General features: G+C 35.6%; 1 protein-coding gene and 1 long non-coding RNA gene across 12 annotated transcripts in view; one reads left to right on the top strand and one right to left on the bottom strand.

The window, feature by feature from the left end:
• Positions 1-14,338, bottom strand: part of ARHGAP21 (Rho GTPase activating protein 21) — a 136,274-nt gene that overhangs the window by 49,789 nt on the left and 72,147 nt on the right. For 7 of the 9 annotated variants that reach the window (XM_077896773.1, XM_077896778.1, XM_077896772.1 and 4 more), the window contains 2 exons: positions 1,195-1,287; positions 337-415 (listed from right to left, as the gene is read on the bottom strand). In XM_077896773.1, the coding sequence (XP_077752899.1) occupies positions 337-415; positions 1,195-1,287 (172 nt within the window). Of the gene's footprint in view, positions 1-336; positions 416-1,194; positions 1,288-14,338 lie in introns of those variants that run through there. The other 2 variants (XM_077896779.1, XM_077896780.1) reach the window with 2 other exon arrangements.
• Positions 1-14,338, top strand: part of LOC144313662 (uncharacterized) — an 82,648-nt gene that overhangs the window by 34,559 nt on the left and 33,751 nt on the right. For 2 of the 3 annotated variants that reach the window (XR_013379289.1, XR_013379287.1), the window contains exons 4-5: positions 1,020-1,167; positions 2,948-3,133. This is a non-coding gene — a long non-coding RNA (uncharacterized LOC144313662). Of the gene's footprint in view, positions 1-1,019; positions 1,168-2,947; positions 3,134-3,527; positions 6,021-14,338 lie in introns of those variants that run through there. The other variant, XR_013379288.1, reaches the window with a different exon arrangement.

Below are 14,338 nucleotides of genomic sequence, written 5' to 3'. Positions count from 1 at the left end.
TTTTAATATGCATTTATATTTTTATTACAAATTATAAATTTAATCGTCATTTCAAATAAAAGTGAGAAACTTAGAGTAAATCTAAAATATGTTCCTTTTAGATTCTTAAGGACTTTAATCACAAATCTGATATATTTGCCGAAGCAAAGCACCAAGTAAACTACCATCAGGTATTCATCCTTGGCAGTTCTCACATGTATTATCCACTCCAAGGGAAAGTCCCACATCTCCCCATCCCATTATAGAATATAGACAATACTATATTGAATCTACTTGCTTCACTTATTTATAAACATCCATCTTTGGACAAAATTAATCATATTTCGAGAATCTTACCTGTTTTGAATTAAAGCAATTACTTGGGAGTAGGTCTTTCCAATAACACTTTCTCCATTGACTTTTATAATTCGATCACCTTCAAAGAGAAGTAAAAAAAAAAAAAAAAATACATGAGGAATTCCATAAAAGATCATTTCTGACTACTTTTGAAATATTTCTTGAGTAATGTACTTATTTTTGATATATTCCTCCTATTTTTTAAAGCATCTTTCACAAACATGAATCTAAATTTTAATGTATACAGCTTCTGATGAAATATAGCTTAGGTCTTAGAAGCTCTAGTCAGGGATGAATTTAGAAATTCCAAAAGCTATAGTCACCAGGTGACCCTGGCTACACTATTTATGCCCATTATTTGTTTTCTGAGTTGCAAAACTACTAGTTATTCCTCTGTTTACCCTGTCACTTCCTTGCCTTGGAGACTTAAATTACTCTTCGTAGTGCAATAATTAATCAACTCATCTCTGGCAGATAAGGTACTTCTAGAACATAGAGATCCAAGATTATTTCAATTTTGTCAATACATATCTGTACCATTTTACTATTTTGTAATCCTTATCAAAATTAAATGTAGGCACTTTTAAGAAAGCCTCCAAGAGCCTGTTATCTAAGTGGTAACCAAAAGTGCTCCTAATTAATAATTTATATTAAGTTATTTGTGTCCAAACCCATCTATTTAGGTATCAAGAAACATACAGATAACTAGGTTCCAAAAACAGTAATAACTGACGTGAAGATACAGGAAAGAACATACAGAAGGAGATAATGAAAAATATGGAAAATGAAATATGGAAGAAAGAAGAAATAAAGGAAAAAAGAAATCTGGAGGTATTGTTTAAAGAGGAATATCAGTACCTGTACATAATCCAGCTTCAAAAGCAGGTCCTCCTTCTTTAACCTGTTTAACAAATATGGTATCCATTGGTTCCAAGCGGTTTCTTTGTTTTCCTATGGGAGAGAAAAAGTCCAAGGCACAATCTTACTTCACAGTATTTTATTAAAATACTGAAATAGAAAAAATAAATAAATAAATAAATAAATAAATAAATAAATAAATAAATAAAATACTGAACTAGAAAATGATATTTTAGACAATTAAGCAAAGATTTTTAATGAAGTGTTAAATACATATCCTGAATTTGGATGCTAAAATCACAATTTAGGAGTTTTCATTAACTCAAACATTTATTTTGTTTCTTCTGTAACACAACCACCATCACGGCAAGAGTAATGGTATCTATTTAGTGGGTACATTCTGTATGTAAATTACTACACTGAGAGTTAATTTCCATATCACATGTTACTACTACTATTGCATAAAAGGGGAAACTGAGGACAAGAGAGATTAAATCCTCCAAGGTCACATAGCTAGATTACACAGGGAGTACTTTACTGCTTTTTAACACTCCACTGGGCTAAGTCCTAAGTTATAACAATGATGGAAGATACAGTCCTTTCCCTTCAGGGACTACAGTCGGAGAGAGATGTACAAACCAAAAATGGCACTATGGTATAAAAAACAATCATAGGCAAATACAATATACAGTTATGGCAATGACGAGTGCATGATCAACTCTGTAAGCCAATATTTCACAAATTGCTATCCATGGATCATCTGCATTAACACTGAATGTGCTTACTAAAAATCAATGTTTTGGGGTCTAATCAGAAGTCTGCTTTGTCAACAAGTCTCCCGGATGATTCTTATACACACTAACATTTAAGAACAACTAACAGTTTCAATAAAACAGAAGTCAAGGAAAGATTCCCAAATGAGAGGGCATGTAAGCTAAGTGATAAGCACTAAGACAAGGACTGTGGTGGGAGGAAGGGCAAAGAGGTAGATAGTGGTTCTCAAAGTGTGGTCCCCAGACCACATAACCAGGGCATTGACATAACCAGGGAATGTGTTAGTCATGCAAATTCAGGGACTCCATCCAAGCTCTGCTAAATCAGAAACTGAGGTGACTGTGATATGCAATCATGTTTGGGAACCACTGAAGTAGGAGACACAGCCCTCACTCTTAAAGAACATGACTGAGCAAATAAGGCAGATATATGCAGGGAGTGATATAATACTCGTTAAATTGCAATACTGGGCAGAAAATGAATGTTAAATATTAAGAGTTTACAATTCTTGCCATATAAAACTAAATTTTCATCATGGTGTATCACAAATGTGGCTCAAAAGTTTCTTTTTTTCCTTTTTTTAAAAATACACATTTAAAAAAAAGATTTTATTTATTTGAGATAGCGCACAAGCAGGAGGAGGTGCAAAGGGAGAGGGAGTGGGAGAAGCAGCAGGGAGCCCAATGTGGGGCTCAATCCCAAGATCCTGGGGTCATGACCCAAGCCAAAGGCTTAACCTGACCCAGGCTGAAGGCAGATGCATAACCAACTGAGCCACCCAGGTGCCTCTTAAAAAAAAGTCTTAAAAAAGAAATATATATCAATAGCTCCCTTTACACACTTAGCTATTTACTCTGAAAGAAGTCTTCTAAAGTAGTGGATGACTAATTCAATCACTTATATGCAACAGGGTAGAGTAAAAATTGCTTGTTTTTAAGTTTTCTTTGTTTTAAGTAGTGTTTTTGTTTTGTTTTTTAAGTTGGCTCCATGGTGCATGGAGCCCAACACAGGGCTTAAACTCATGACCCTGAGATCAAGATGTGAGCTGAGATCGAGTCAGATACTTAACTGACTGAGCCACCCAGGCACCCCAAATTACTTGTTTTCAGAAGCCAGTAGATATGGATCCAAATCCTTGCTTTGCCACTTCATAGTCCAGTTGCAAGTAAGTAAACATTTTTACTTAACTATTACTTTTTCTTCTATGATATTAAGAGATAATTATTCTATATTTTTACATTCTTGAAGAGTTTCCATGAAGACTAATAAATGAGATAACATGTGAAAGTATTCAGCATGGCACATAACTGGTTACTCCAGTTATAATTCCTCAGCAAATGTACATTTGCACTCTACACAGTGCTCAAATGAAAACTAGTACCATATTTTATGTCTGTAAGAATGAAAAACTTGAAAGGTAATAAAAACACACTTGCAAAGTATCTATTATACAATTTAGAAGCCTATAAATATGTATCAGATATCTTCCCAAAGAAACTTTATATGGCCTTCTATATTCAGATAACATGAAAATATTATAAATCCTTTTGTCATTTCAGATTAGCTATGATAGCCATGACTACTTTCTCTGTGAGGCTTTGGAGGAAAAAAAGAACTAATGTCAGTTAAATCCCTACCATGAAGAATATCTAATTCTTAAGAGATGTTTGTTAAAGGAGTCAGGGACTAATTGTTATGATTGTATCACTGTATTGTATTATCATATTTCTATAATTATAATTATATCTGCAACTTAATTTTCAAATGGTTTGAGGGAAAAAATAAACCAAGAGACCATCCCTAGACATGTGGACAGGCAGATAAAGCAGACAGAGCAATATGTTAATTGGTAAACCAAGACAGACAAGGTTTCTGCTGTACTTTGAAAATTATGATAAAAAGCAGGAGCGACTTCCTGGATGTGCCAAGCTTTATTTTTCTTCATAGAATTTATCACTCACTACTTAAAAATATGTTTTTATTTGCTTGCATTTTGGTTGTTTGTCTCTCCCACTAAAATGAAGAACAGGGATTTTTGTCATGTTCTCTGATATCCAGAGTACCTAGAATGATGCCTAGCACAGAAGTGGCATTCAAAAAATATTCAATGAGTGAATAAATTTATTATTTAGTTTAATTCTCATAATAAGCCTACAAGATATACGCAAGTAAGAGGAAACAGACTAAGTAACTTAAAAAGAGGCAGAGTAGGGATTTGAACTCAGGTCCGAATCCAAACACAGTGTTCTCAGTTATTTCAAAAATAATTAAACTATTTATTCATTTGCCAAACTTTACTGAATACAGGCAGACAGTCACTTATAATTACTTTGAATAGAAAAAAAAAGTTTCTTTTCAGTATCAGTCACTTAAAATTCAATTATTTTTGGCTAGGTCTCTCTGTAGCCAACTCAACATTTATAAGAACTGGCATTTAAAGAAAATCATCTGTTTCTTCTTAGCTAGAGATTTGAAGGTTTAGTAAGTTTTGTTGAATCAAATCATTGCTTTCATGGACTTATATAATAAAAGAAGAAAGATTTTCCTCATTAATGTCTTCTAGTCTATTACGTCCAAAAGGTGATTATACCATACTTTTATTTAAAAATACAAAATGTAAATGACTTTAATGAACTCTATAAAAACACTGAGAGTTGGCTGGGCGGCAATGTAGTAAATTCTGAAAATTCTGATAGAAAATTTCACTTATACATAATAGAAGTTGTCCAAAATAATTTTGATTTAATTTCTATAAAAGAAATATTAATTCTTCAGAGACTGACATGATAAAATCAGAGACACTGTCATTGACAAATCTTTCAACACACTATGCGTGAAAACATTTGAAGGTGGAACAGATTAAAATGGGGACAATCTGACAGCAAAAACCATCACATCTGCTGAGAACTACTTTTGATTCTTGCTGTCACTTTTCTTTCTGAACTTTGTCTAAAATCTGACTTACTATTACTACTTAGATATTATCCAATTCCTTCTAAACAACAGAAAACTGATAACCCTTAATTACAGGCAGGTTTCACTAAAAAATATACTTCATTTTAATTTCCATATTTTCTGATCCTAAGTTAAATACTTGGCTTATTAATTTTAAGGTGTGTCTTTAAGAGAAGTATTACCCAAAGGATACAAACATAGTGATTCAGAGGGGCACATACATCCCAATGTTTATAGCAGCAATGTCCACAATAGCTAAAATATAGAAAGAGTTCAGATGTCCACCAAAAGATTGTGTGTGTACACACACACACACACACACACACACACACACACACAGGAATATTATTCAGCCATCAAAAAGGATGAAATCTTGCCATTTGCAATGACATGGATGGAACTAGAGGGTATTATGCTGAGCGAAATCAGTCAATCAGAGAAAGACAAATACCATATGATTTCACTCATATGTAGAATTTAAGAAATAAAAACAGATGAACACAGGGGAAGGGAAGGAAAAATAAGATGAACACGAGAGGGAGACAATCATAAGAGATTCTTTAACTATAGGAAACAAACTGAGAGTTGCTAGAGGGGAGGTAGAGGGGTAGGGGCTAACTGATGGGCATTAAGGAGGGCACATGATGTAATGAGCACTGGGTATTATATGCAACTAATGAATCACTAAATTCTACCTCTGAAACTAATAATACACTATATGTGAACTAAATTGAATTTAAATAAAAATATTTTTTAAAAGTGTCCTCTCTTTATAAAACAGAGAAAGACAAATACCACATGGTTTCATTTATATGTGGAATCTAAATAACAAAACAAAGAAACACTCATAAATTCAGAGAACAAACATGGTTGACAGAGGGGAGAGAGGCTGAGGGTGGGTGAAATAGGTGAAGAGGACTAAGAGGTAGAAACTTCCAGCTATAAAATAAGTAAGTCATGGGGATGAAAAACACAGCATAGAGAATATGATCAATAATATTGTGGTAACTTTGTGTGTGATAGGTGGTGACGACATGTATCACAGCAAGCACTTCATAATGTATATAGATGTCAAATCACTGTGTTGTGCACCTGAAACTAATTTACTATTCTGTCAGCTATATTTCAATTAAAATTTTTAAAAAATTTTAAAGAAAGGATAATTTTAAAAAGTATCTTCTTTTTAATATATTCTACTGGAAATGGAATCAAAAATTTCAAGTTTAAAATGTGTTATTCCATCTCGTCTTTAATTTTTTAAGTCAATGATTTCTGAATATGCACATTTAAAAGTCTGATCCTGAACTGTGGTAATTCACGAAGAAAAACAATTCTTTACTTTCCTGTATTATCATCCGGTAGGGCCAGATAGCTTCGCCGGCAATTCCTAGTAAAAAGCCTCTTTTAATTCTATATCCATGTTTTATAATTTCTCATTTTTTGAGAACTCATAGGAAGTGCTTCAAAGAACTGTTTTTATTCAAGTGTTATTTCCTTGACCTTGTCAGAGAAAAGGAAAATGTGTCTTTTTAGCACACATACATAAATCTTTCTGTATTTGAGAAAAGAAGTAAAACGACGACAATCTGAATAATCTAAATGGCTAAATGACAGCAGCTAAAATGGCCAGGTACAGAAAACATTCCATCTTATGCTATTTAACATATAATTAGCAAAGACTTAACAAGTAGACAGAGATCCCATATGTGACTTTACTTAAAGTTGAATACTATTTTGAAATCAGAAAAAAAAACCCCACATACTTTCACATTATAGTAAATATAATCACTTGGGAGAAAAATAACGAGGAAGGAACGAAGAAGAGACGAAGGAAGAAAGGGATGAATGAACAAACTATGTGCAGGTAGTACTTGCCATCTAAATACTGGATGAATATCCAGGTAGCTGTGACTTCTATTCTCCACAGGCAGGATAATGCAGTTGTTAACAGCTTGAGCCTTTTAAACAGATTACATAGTTTAAAATCCTAGCTCTGCCATTTATCTTCAAGGAAGGTTATCAAATGTTGCAAAAATTAGTTCAATTTAATTGGGTATCCTGTATTTTATCTGGCAACCTTACCTCCAAATGATTTTAGACAAATGTTTTACTTGTGTTACAGTGAACTCCTCTGAACAATGAGGATGATGGTAATATATTCCCACCTGGCAATGTTGTTGTGAGGATTAAAAGAGATAATCCATTAAAATGCTTATATAATGTCTAATTCAAGTAGGTATTTAATAAATGTTATTACTGTGCTAGTCTGATAATAAACCTTTGGAAGGTTTACATACAGATCAGGGATAATTGAGGCTGGGGTGCTTGTCACTCTGCAAGTGCTTAATTAAATACTGGTTGAAGGAGTATCTCTATAAATCCAACTGCTATATTATGAAGAAATTGAGGAATACAAACCAAAGACTAAAGAACTCTTAAAAAAAAGAAGGTAGACAAAAATATGAGACTGTACTAAAAAATTTCCAGTAACTCTGACATGAACTACACAATACTTATTTTCAAAGAAACTGGTATTGAAACCAGAGAACTACATCCCTAGGCCTGTGGGCTTTGTCAGTTTTTAAAAAAGATTATTTAAATCTGTAAACGACCCTCTCCTTTAGAGAATGCTAAAGCCCAAAACATTGCCAACATTTAAATTATTTCAAAATCTAAACTTAGAATAAAAGCAAACAGACTCAAGCAAATGGATTATTTTAAGAAGTGACAATTTTGCAGCGCCTGAGTGGCTCAGTTGGTTAAGTGTCGCCTTTTTCCTGGGATTGAGCCCTGCATTGGGCTCCCTGCTCAGCAGGGAGTCTGCTTCTCCCTCTCCCTTTGCTCTTCCCCCCAACTTGTGCTATTTCTTAAATAAATGAAATCTTTAAAAAAAAAAAAGTGACAGTTTTGAAGTATGCCACTTATAAAGAGGACCCTGTAAAGAATATCCACAGAAAAGTAGATAGGTATAAGTCAGGGAATGCTATAGTTCTGGGGGCAATAGGAAAATATTTATTAACAGAGTGAACAAATACATACCTTATACAAAGAAATACCCTCCCATGTTTTAAACAAAAACAAAGCAAGAAAAAAAAATAATGGCTGTCACTGAGATTATTAACCTTTTTGGCTTCTTCCTTCTGAGTTTCTGAAGATGCTACTGAACAATTTTTTTTAAATGGAACTAATCTTCTCTTTTATAATGACAGTTAATATTTTAAAGTATTCTTTTAATTGATTTCTTTGTTGTAAAAAAAAATCTACACAAGAGAAAGCCACTGAAATTAAACTGGGCTTCATATGAAAGTTATATAAGCCATGGAAGAAGGATACTCTCCACAAATGTGGAAAACTAAAGAGATACATCACATAATAGAGCATTAAAGCTCCAAGCATTAATTATTCAAAGAAAATCAATTAAATGGTTTATGGAAATTGATATTTAGTTTTCAGACCAAAAAATAAGTGAAACCACAATGTAGATTGAAATAGATATCAAAGTTAAGTCTAAATAATGAAAAATGACCTCAACTTCTTTTTGATGGGTAATAGATTGCCACAGGGGGGGGAAATAGGGCATGAAGAAGAATTTATTGTGCAAAAGTTAGGAATTATGAATCTTTTAAGGCAGAAAACAAACGAGAAATAAATATCAAACCCAGGCTAGGATTACCTCTGGGGAAAGAGAATAGGTGAAGAGTTATGGCCTCAATCATACTTATAACCATTGGGGTGAGGTGGGATGGGGTCAGGACTGGGAGGAAGGACGCTAAAATGCTAACCTGACAAAGATAGGTGGCAAGCATTTGGAAGTTACGTTTTCCCCCTATATTTTCTGTTTGCCTGAAATATTTTGTAAGTATTTCTTAATTGTTGGAAACAGACTGCTAATCTTTATTTTGAAGGTTTGGCTTGCTGATGGCATACATAATTATCCTAAGAGCCTAACAGAGACACACTAACAACCAAAAAATCCATAAATATCATTATGAAGCAGCATCCAACTTTAAAAGACTGGTATGGCAGATTACTGGGTACTCCGTTTCCTTTGGTTATGGCAGAAGCACTAATTAAAAAATATAAATATATGCTAGTTTATTAAATCTAGGTATTCCCAGATTTCTACTAAAGATGTTCTCATTTCCAGAGGGATGGCTAATACTTTAAAATTATATCTCCCAAGCCTCTAATCTACAGCTCCAACAATTATGAGCTTCAAACTCAAAATTCCAATAGCCTCTGGACATTGTAGGATGTTGCCTGTTGGGTCTCAGTCAAATTCTATCTATAAGCAAACTCATATCCTCTACTCAATCTGATCTTCAAGTAATATCAGATGGAGCAAAATAAAATTTTTAAAAATCTGTTAAGTATTAAAAAGAACGTCATGATATCATTATATAACTTAATCATGATAAACTTTCAACCCACACCCAGCTAATTATTTTTGCTTACTTTTTATTGTGGAAAATGTCCAACATATACAAAAGTAGACAAAACAGAATAAAAACCCATGAACATAACTTAAATAACTAAAAAAACTTTGTCAATCTTATTTTACTCCTACTCACTTTTTCTTCCTGAAGTGTTTTAAAATAAATCTCAGATATCATGTCAATTCATTCATCAATACTTTAAGATTTCTTTATTTACTTGAGACAGAGAGAGAGCATGCAGGCTGGGAGGGGGAGAAGGAAGAGGGAAAGAGAAACTCAAGCAGACTTCATGCTAGGTGTAGAACCCGATTTGGGACTTGATCTTACCACCCTGAGATCAGACCTGAGCTGAAACCAAGAGCCTGATGCTTAAGGGACTGTGCCACCCAGGCACGTCCCCTACCCCCTTTTGTTTTTAAGATTTACTTATTTACTTTATTTTTTAATTTAATTAATTTATTTTTTACTTACTTATTTTAAAGGGAGAGAGAGAGCATCCAGGGACATTCATAAATACTTTAAATACTGCAGTATGCATCACCAGCAAATAGGAACTTTACTTTTTCTTAAGGAAAGATAAAACAATCCCAGATTTCTCCATAGTATGTGGTATTCTCCACAGTGTAGATAAGTATAAACTGACAACAAACACAATCTTGCCTTCTACTTTCATCCTCCTAAATGCCTACTTAGCATCAACGAAAAGCAGTATGTCACAACATAGAAAAGACAGCACCAAAAGCTATGAAACAAATTTAGAGAGGTTTCACATATGAAATCACAACAGAACCCTAGATTAAGTTTCCCATCAAGTTAACCATTCCCAATGGAATGCTCTGCCTACGTATTCAAATCAGTGAGATCACACACACACAGGAGAACATACAATACATGAAAAACTCCAGCACATGGAACAGTGCCTGGCACACAGTAGACGATCAATGAATATTTACTGCTGACTTACCAAATTACAGCTCTGGCAAATGTCAATAGTAGAACCGCCCAAAACCAAGTAAGGATTTGTTTAAGGAACAAAGTTGCATTGCAACTGACCTGTAGAATCTCCCTCAAACAGTAGATGGGGCTACTTAATAGTGGCCACTTAATAGTAGTTTGAGTAAAGTACCGCTAGGTGTCAGACACGAGTCAAAATTTTCTGGCATGATTAATGACTTAGGCAAGACAGACTCTGGAAGAGTGTTATTCATTCAACAAATATTTACAGAGCTTGTAAATGTGCCAGGTGCCGATTATCCTGCAATGAGCAAAACAGTCCTGGGATCTGCCCTCTCCAGTATTTGAAGTTTATGCAGCATCATTTCTCTCTCTCTCTCTCTCTCTCTCAAGTTTCAGGAATTTCACCAAGTATGTCTCACATGTGGATTCACAGCCCTGCCATTCCTGTTGTGCTGGATTTTAATTTCTCCCAAACCCAGGAAAATTTGTTCCAGTGTTCTAACCACCAGCAACTATCTTTCCATCTCAGACCTTACCATCGCTGGACCCCTTAACGAATTCCACTTGGTTCTTGCTTTTATCAAGATCTTCCGGGGCACCTGGGTGGCTCAACAGTTGAGCAGCTGCCTTCAGCTCAGGGTGTGATCTCAGAGTTCCCGGATCAAGTCCCACATCGGGCTTCCTGTGTGGAGCCTGCTTCTCCCTCTGCCTGTGTCCCTGCCTCTGTGTGTGTGTGTGTGTGTCTCTCATGAATTAAAAAAAAAAAAAAAAAAAAAAGACCTTCCATTTCCTTTAGCCCTCCCTATTCTTCAAGATTTGTCAGGCTCCCTCCAGAAATCACTTTCTTTCTTACTTACTAAGATTACCCACGGACCAATACTGCAACAAGATTCACCAACAACTTCAACTTCCTTCCCTGCCCCCTGACCTTCCAAAGCATTCAGCTTGCCAATCTCCAACTATGGAGAATTCCATCCGTGCACCCACTCTGTTCCTCTGCTTGGCCTACTATTTCAGTTGAACAAAACTGCAAATCCCATAACCCACTGATTTATAGTTTCTGAGTTCAGCTAAGTTCTCGATACGGCTCACTCAAGTCTCTTGCTTATGTTTTAATTCCCATTCCTTCACGGTTGCTGTTCCAAACTTAATGAGCTTCTTGAACTTGCTGGTCCATCCTGATTCCCTCACACTATCTGGATAACCTTTTCTTTTATGGCACAGTACACTTCAACTGTTGTATCCTGATTTTTTTTTTTTTAATCTTTGCCCATCCTTACTTCCTTTTGTTTTACCTTAAGTAAGGATTTAGTCACCTGCTTCCCTCAAGACTGTTTCCCTCACGGTCTCCTCTCATGTGTAAAACTTCAGTCAATCTCTGTTCTTCCCTTCACTGGACAGACATACATATTCTCAGAGACATACAGTAGCTTCCTGTACTTAAAAGAACAGCAAAACTTCTCCCTGTCCTTCCACATAGCTACCATCTCTTATTTTCCTTCCCTTCCTTTTCATACTTTTGAAGAATAGTCCATATCGTATCCTTATTTCTTTACTTCTAATTCAGGGTTTCTCCAACACTGACAAGTATCCCCTTGGAGATACAAGCAAAACTTCCCACCCACCCCATTCCCATCCTCATTAAGTTTCCCTGCTCTAATTTATGTTCCAACCCACGATACTTGGTTTCTGTATCCCCTCCGCTCACTCTACTGAAACTATTCTCAGTAACTTTACCAGTGTGCTGCTTGTCAAACTAGGTCCAACAGTATCCTTTTTAGTCTTCATCCAAATCTCTATGCAAAGGATAGTTATCTCCTCTCCCCTTAAAATGACCACCTCTTACTTAGCAGGTCAGCAACTCTTCCTGGTTGTCTTCACCTTCCACAACTTATTCTCAGACTTCCTTTCTGATTCTTAGATGTTTACCTTCCATAGGGCCCTATCTTTATCCTCTGTTTTCATGCTCTCTGGGCATGGTTTCATTTGCACCTAGGACTTAATCAGCGCATATATAACAATGACTTCCAAATCTATTTTCAACCCCACCTTTCCCTATGGGATCCACAGCCAAATTTTTAACCAGGTACTGAACATTTTACAGGCATCAGAAATGCAACTTATCCCAAACTAAACCCATTTCCTCAGAGGAAGGAGGCAGATATGTTCCCCCTCCAGAATCCTGCAGCTAATGGTCCCTCCATCTATCCACTCATTCATGCCAGAGAAGCTAAGCATATTCCTCCAGAAATCATCCTTACTTGGTGACATAAAATTCACACTCAAGTCCCACCACCAAATCTGGGCAGATATAACTTCCAGATATCTCTGAAATCTATTCTAGAACACTGGTCTTCCTTCCTCCTGATGATATCCTATTCACCTGTCAATACTGCAAAGGAGGGCAGCCCCAGTGGTGCAGGAGTTTAGCGCCACCTGCAGCCCAGCGTGTGATCCTGGAGACCGGGGATCGAGTCCCACATCAGGCTCCTTGCGTGGAGCCTGCTTCTCCCTCTGCCTGTGTCTCTGCCTCTCTCTCTCTCTTTCTGTGTGTGTTTCTCATAAATAAATAAATAAATAAATAAATAAATAAATAAATAAATCTTTAAAAAAAAATAGTGCAAAGGACATCCCACCTGAGACCCTTCCCTGCTGCTTAAATGATGACTCCCTGTGCAGTGGTCCTGCCACAACTGTACACACCTCTACTGTTGCATGTATGTAATTATTCTACACTTTCATCCTCCATCAGAGTAGGGGATTCTTGAAGCCAGAGCCTTTATTTTACATATATGTTCTTTACATATATATATACATGCCAGGAACGGTTTTGAGTTTTAAGCCAAAATAACAAAATAAAGTTCCTGTTCTACATTCCAATTGAGGCAGAAAATGTTTGACAAGAAATAAATAGCATGAGATACGGTGATAAGTGTTAGGGAGTATAATAAACAGAGCCGAGAAGGGGAGGAAGGGTGAAAGGCAGGGCTGTAATACTATTTTCATGATATGGTCAGACAAGTCCTCTCTAACAGGTCACATGTGAACAACTACCCGAAGAAAGCCAGGTTAGAAGCCATACTTCTCCCTTTCCAGCAATGAGATTAGTGGCTTACTTGTAGTAGTGACTCAACAAATGTTTGCTAAGTGAATGAATAAACAACAGGAAATAGATTTCTAGATTTAATATATGTAGCATTCATATACAAATATTTCTGTTCTGGAAAATTATGTTTAACTTTGAAAACAGGGACATAACTATCCCAATTAACTTATTAGCTGCCTCTATGAACCACATACTTTGAATGTAGACTAGCTGAAGAGCAATCAGGAAAAAAAAGGGGACTATCCGGCCAGATGGTGTCTGTGATCAAAGTCTTAAGTCATACAGCAGCTGGGAAAAGACAGCTCAAAATCACCTAATTACAGGGTCACCTCTGCAACATTTTCTATAGAGAAGTTTTTTCAGAGAAAAGCCTAGAACATTACTACTACTCCAACTGTGTACTTTCCTTGACTTTTTCATCTGAATAGCCCTATTTCTAATTAGCTGAGACTCTAGATTTCATATTTATTTTTAGAATGCTTTTAGAATACTTCCAGAAACTTTAAAAATTGCATTGATTGTCTTGACTACCAAAGTAACTTCATGCCTTTCAAAGTCTTAAAACCAACTCCAAAAAATTGGATTTCTGACAGTACCTACTTAATCCAATCAAATTCCTTTCATTTTAGATTACTGTAAAAATGGTTTCCTGGAACTTTTAAAGTGAAGTTAGATATATATTTTTTTTTTCAAAAGAATTATTATTATTTTTTAAAGATTTTATTTATTTATTCATGAGACACACAGAGAGAGAGAGGCAGAGACACAGGCAGAGGGAGGAGCAGGCTCTATGCAGGGATCCTGAGGAGGGACTTGATCCCGGGTCTCCAGGATCAGGCCCTGGGCTGAAGGCGGCGCTAAACTGCTGAGCCACCCCAAAAGAATTCTTTTTTTGGGCTGCCCCCAAAAGAATTTT

Source organism: Canis aureus, chromosome 5, assembly GCF_053574225.1.
Source record: "Canis aureus isolate CA01 chromosome 5, VMU_Caureus_v.1.0, whole genome shotgun sequence".
Classification (NCBI taxonomy): Eukaryota; Metazoa; Chordata; class Mammalia; order Carnivora; family Canidae; genus Canis; species Canis aureus.
The sequence above is the reverse complement of the archived record's forward strand: the minus strand, read 5'-3'. Positions and strand labels throughout refer to the sequence as shown.